At 49.5% G+C, this 5,172-nt stretch overlaps 1 protein-coding gene across 4 annotated transcripts in view; it reads left to right on the top strand.

Annotated features, from left to right (window-relative positions):
* The window catches only part of WDR62 (WD repeat domain 62), a 43,606-nt gene that overhangs the window by 27,816 nt on the left and 10,618 nt on the right, over positions 1-5,172 (top strand). For all 4 annotated transcript variants that reach the window (XM_025040575.1, XM_025040573.1, XM_015598759.2 and 1 more), the window contains 5 exons: positions 2,890-2,957; positions 3,037-3,158; positions 3,993-4,068; positions 4,843-4,954; positions 5,050-5,113. In XM_025040575.1, coding sequence (XP_024896343.1) covers positions 2,890-2,957; positions 3,037-3,158; positions 3,993-4,068; positions 4,843-4,954; positions 5,050-5,113 — 442 coding nt within the window. The remainder of the gene's footprint in view (positions 1-2,889; positions 2,958-3,036; positions 3,159-3,992; positions 4,069-4,842; positions 4,955-5,049; positions 5,114-5,172) is intronic.

Raw genomic sequence — 5,172 nt, 5'->3', positions numbered from 1 at the left:
TAGCTGTGCCTTTCTCTGGAGGGTAGGATCTCAGTTGTCGCTGGGCCACTGGAAAGAGGTTTCCCCTCTTCTTATCCATTTTGGCAGAAATTAGAAGCTGATTTTCGTTTTGCTGGCTTGAGGCACCTGCCCTTTCCAGAACAGTTATCAGTGCCAGGGTTTTGGGGTGTTTCCTTGGGCCAGGTCTGACTTATGTGCCAAGACCTCACCTACCTTTACTCCTAATCCAGGAAGACTGGCATTAGGTGAGTGCTGGTTCCCTAAAAGAAATCAGGATATCAATCTTGTGAGAGAGCAGGATGGGCACTGGCGACCTTGGCAGAAAGAAAAGTGACGATTGCTAGAGGCTGATTCTGTGCTGGGGATCATCCTTGCACCATCTCAGCAGCTTGCCCCTTCCTCGCCCCATTTTACAGCCACAGTCACAGCTGGTAGGCATAGGCCTAGGATCTTGCCTAAGGCTGCCCTTTTCAAAGCCCTCGCTCAACCAAGAAATCAAAGGGATTCCTCAAAGACTGAAAAGATTCAGTATGGAGATCCCTGGCCCTAAGAGATTAGATTTCAAGAGGTGGAGAGGCAGGCCCCGTGGGGTATAACTGATCAGAGCCAGGAATGTGTTCAAAACTATATTGAAGAATAATATGTTCATGGGGAGAATACATTTATGCCCTCTATCAAAGTTCTTGACTATGAAGTGTTTTTTACATATAATCTTGTGACAGAACATATTAATGTCCTGGGATTCTCCCTACTTCATGCCCTGCTTCTCTTTAGCTAAGGTGATAGGGAGCCCGGCGAAAACAAGTTAACGGTGGTTGATGTGTCTTGACGAAGTCCTAACAAGAGTTCATCAGCTAAAACGTCTCAGATGTTAAAAACCTGTTCATTCTATGGACTAGAATAAATCACTAAATCTAGCAGTTTGGCCAGCAATGACCTCACCTTTAATGAATGGTCTAGATCCAAGAGAGGTGATGACTGGCCCAGGGAGTCTGTCCGTAAGGCCACCTTCTGAGGGGTGTGGGCCTTCATTAGAGCCTCAGCTGGTGTGAGGAGACACAGCTCCTAGACCCAGCTCCTGAGTGCCCTGCTCTGCCGGGCTGGTCCCCCTGGAGGTTATGCTCAAAACACTGATAGTGAGTATAAACTGGGCACCAGCCAGTTTGAACCCATCTGAAGCTACCCTGCTAAAGAAGAATTCAGTCTTTTAACTCTTTACTGTGAAACGTATGTCCAAACAAGTGACTACAATACGGTTTACAGACATGCACCATATAATGACGGTTCAGTCAATGACAGGCCACATATACGAAGGAGGTCCCATAAGATTATAATGGAGGTGAAAAATTCCTATCGCCTAGTAACATCATACCCTATATAATGTCATAGTGCAACATATGTCACAGTACTCACATGTTTGTGGTGACCCTGCTGTAAACAAACCTACTGCGCTGCCAGTCAGATAAAAGTAAAGCACATACAATTAATGTACAGTACATAATACTTGATAATACTAATAAATGACTGTTATGGTTTATATATTTGCACTATACTTTTAATTTATTTTAGAGTACACTTTGTACTTATTTAAAAAAATTGCTGTGAGACAGTATGCTGCGTTAGGCCGGCAGTGGCCTCATGCATCATTTTCTTTAGTGCTTGATTTAATCTCCTGTTGTTTTGTGCAGTAACTTGCTGTACAGGCTTGTAGCTTGGGAACAATAGGCCAAACCACAGAGCCTAGGTGTGTAGTAGGCTGTACCATCTAGGTTTATTTAAGTAAACTCTGCGAGGTTTTCACAACGACAAAATTGCCTAATAACGCATTTCTCAGAACGAATTCCTGTCATTAAGTGGCACATATAATACAATGTAATCCACATCGGAGTTCATAGTCGACAGATGTGAACACACACACCCATTGTTTATAGCCAGCAACTGTTCTGATTATTCATGGTCCTAACATTGTTGTTTGGATCCACCACCCAAGGTTAAGAAGCAGAGTATAACCGGTAACTTGCAGACCTGCTCTGGGTCCCTCCCGCATATAGGGCTCACTCCCTTCTGTGAGCCAGTGACTCTTGCTTGAGTAACATCTTAACTTGTATGTCAGGCCTGAGCTCTCTCAAATGTCTGTTACGAAGGAGCAGCATCTGTTGCACCAAGGCTCCAAGTGTTTACTCTGTCTTTTAATCCTCATCACAGCTCTGTGATGTATTTGTGCTGTTGTTATTCTGTAAAGAAAGGAGGGTAAAAGCAAAGTCATTTATAGTGCTTACCATGTGGCAGCCACTGTTCCAGGAGCTTCACACAGCTTCTTGGCTGTTATAGACCCATTGCACAGACAGGAAGCTGAGGTTTGGAGAGGAAGCCGAGTTCAGAGCACATTGTTTAAGCAAAGAATGCCTGGCTTCAGTCCTGGCCCTGTCCTGACTCTCTGCGTGCCCTGGGACACGGACTACGTGACTCTGAGCCCCTGGGTCACACTTGTGCAATGGAATGGCTAGTGAGCATTCAGGGTAGTACAGTGTAGCACAGGGTCTGGCCTGAGGTATGTGTGAATGTTCTGGTTGTTTTTGATAGTACGAGCCTCCTAGTGGTCTGCCTGTTTTAGATATGGTGTCTTTTCTTTGTCCTGTCATTTGTTTCCCTATCTGCCCTTGCTCTGCAAAGGCCTCCCTATAACTGCTCCATCTGCACCCCCTCACACACACAGCTCACACCTTACAGAGTCCTACCTGTATCCAGCACCCATCTCACCTCTGGGAAGCCCTCCTTGACCCCCAGCAGAGTTCCCTTGCAGTGGAGTTCCCTGGCTCAGATCCCTGGTCCCACTCAGGCCCAGTGGTGGCCCATCCTTGCCTGACACACCGCCTCCTCCTCTTCCAGGCAACAGAGACATCCAGATGATCAGCTGTGGGGCCGACAAGAGCATCTATTTCCGCAGTGCCCAGCGGGTAGAGTGGAATGGTCTCCTTTGGGGTTGGGGTGGGGGCTTGTCAGGGTTGTCCTCTGAAGCCCTGCCTGCCCTGCCAGGCCTCAGATGGGCTCCACTTTGTTCGTACCCACCATGTGGCAGAGAAGACCACCTTGTATGACATGGACATTGACATCACCCAGAAGTACGTGGCTGTGGCCTGTCAGGACCGCAATGTGAGGTGAGGAGCTGCCCTGGGCCCTGGGACAGTCGGCCTGGCCTGGACTGCTTTCTGAGTGGCATCTGTATGGACCTAATTGAGTCTGTTTTCTTGTGAGCTGTCTGCTTTCCTTCCCCCCTGCTCATATGGTCCCTGAGAAGCTGAGTGGGGTGGAGAAACAGTGAGCATTTCTTAGGAGCTGGGCTTACCCAGGCCTAGCCTCCAGATCAGCAGAGGGTTCCAAGCTCTCCAGAAACCTATGTGGCGTGACTGAGAGGTGCCGAAGTGGCTCATAAACTTATTCATTCATCTACATTCTCCAAGCACCTGTCTGGGATGGACAGTGCAGGAGTCACAGCAGTGAGCAGAGCAGTGCTGTGCCCTGCCTCACAGTCCAGTGGAGGAGAGACTGACACTTCACCAAATAGTGATGGCGTGGAGTAGTCAGAGCTGGGATGAGGGGAGCCTAGGGAATTTGGGGTCCTGGAGAGACACCCAGCCCCACCTGGGAATCACGCAGGGCTTGATGGAAGGAACATCTAAACTGAGACGGGGAAGAACATGGAGTGAGCCAGAGGAGGGAAGGAATGTGCAGAAAGCAGAGCATGTGCTAAGATGTTCTTCTCCTTCATCTGCTCACTCAAATTGGGTGCCAGGCACTCGGCTTGCTCTGTGGTGAGGGAGATGGACATTAACTCAATGGGCACGCCAATGCATAATGTCTATGACCTCAGCCTGAGATGGGGTTTTAGTCCAGGCATCGGACACAGGATAAGAGGTGACAGGGTTTCCAGGAGAGAGAAGGGAGTGGGTGGGCAGGTCCATGTTGGCCCTGTTCTTCCCCCATGCCCCCAGAGTCTACAACACCGTGAATGGGAAGCAGAAGAAATGCTACAAGGGCTCCCAGGGTGACGAAGGGTCCCTGCTGAAGGTGAGGAGCTGGGGCCCCCAGGGTGAAAACTGTACACAGACCCCACATGTGTATAGGCACAAGGCTCCCATGTGTCTGCTGCCCCGATGGGCCATCTGAGACCTGTGTCCTTCTTGGCACCTGATCAGAGGATCACATGCTGGCCTGCACCCACTCTGGACTGGCTGACTAAAGATGCCAGGGAGCTGGGGGCGAACCAGAATGCTTCACCTTTATTTACTTAGCCCTTTCCCAAGTTGGGCCATTTTAAGTGGTTTTTGTTTTGAGGCATCAGAGTATGGTGGGAAGAATCAGAGAGGCCAGGACTCCCTCGCCAGGCTTGTCCCCTGCCTATGTTGTCTCAGAGCCTCTGGATTAGTTAGGAGTCCAGGCTCCAGGGTCAGACTTCCTCACAGCTCTGCCTCTGGCTGACCATGACCTTGGATAAGCATCATCTCCTCTCAAACTGGTCTTATCTGTAAAATGCAAATAGAAAGAGCCTCTGTCATAGGGTTGTTCTGTGGAGGAAATAGTTATATACGTATAGTGCTTATTAGCACAGGGCCCAGCTGCCATCATTACTTTGTTGTGGTTGTTAATTTCTTTACCTGTGAAATGGGATCAGGAGTTCCTACCCTACCAGGGCATGTTGTGAGGGCTGTCTGGGACGAGTCCACGTGCCAGGCATCCAGCACAAGGGTGATCTTCAGTCAGTGGGGGCTGTGACATTTCCCAGGCCTCATGATAAGGAAGAAGCAGGCAGTCCAAGTATCACTTGCGCCTTCTTCTTCGCAGGTCCACGTGGACCCCTCGGGCACCTTCCTGGCCACAAGCTGCTCTGACAAAAGCATCTCGGTGATTGACTTTTACTCTGGCGAGTGCATCGCCAAGATGTTTGGCCATTCTGGTGGGTGTGCCTCCCTGCTTAGGACATCTCCCCACCTGCTCTCCCACAGCCTTCTGTCTCAGAAGGTCAGCACAGCTTCTCTGTTCTGCTCCTAGAAATCGTCACTGGCATGAAGTTCACCTATGATTGTCGTCACTTGATCACAGTATCTGGAGACAGGTGGGAAAGGCCTGGAAGCTGCCTCTGACTGGCCTCCCTCTGGGAGTGGGTGGGAACTA

The sequence above is a fragment of the Pteropus alecto genome, unplaced genomic scaffold (genome assembly GCF_000325575.1).
Source record: "Pteropus alecto unplaced genomic scaffold, ASM32557v1 scaffold281, whole genome shotgun sequence".
Classification (NCBI taxonomy): Eukaryota; Metazoa; Chordata; class Mammalia; order Chiroptera; family Pteropodidae; genus Pteropus; species Pteropus alecto.
The sequence above is the reverse complement of the archived record's forward strand: the minus strand, read 5'-3'. Positions and strand labels throughout refer to the sequence as shown.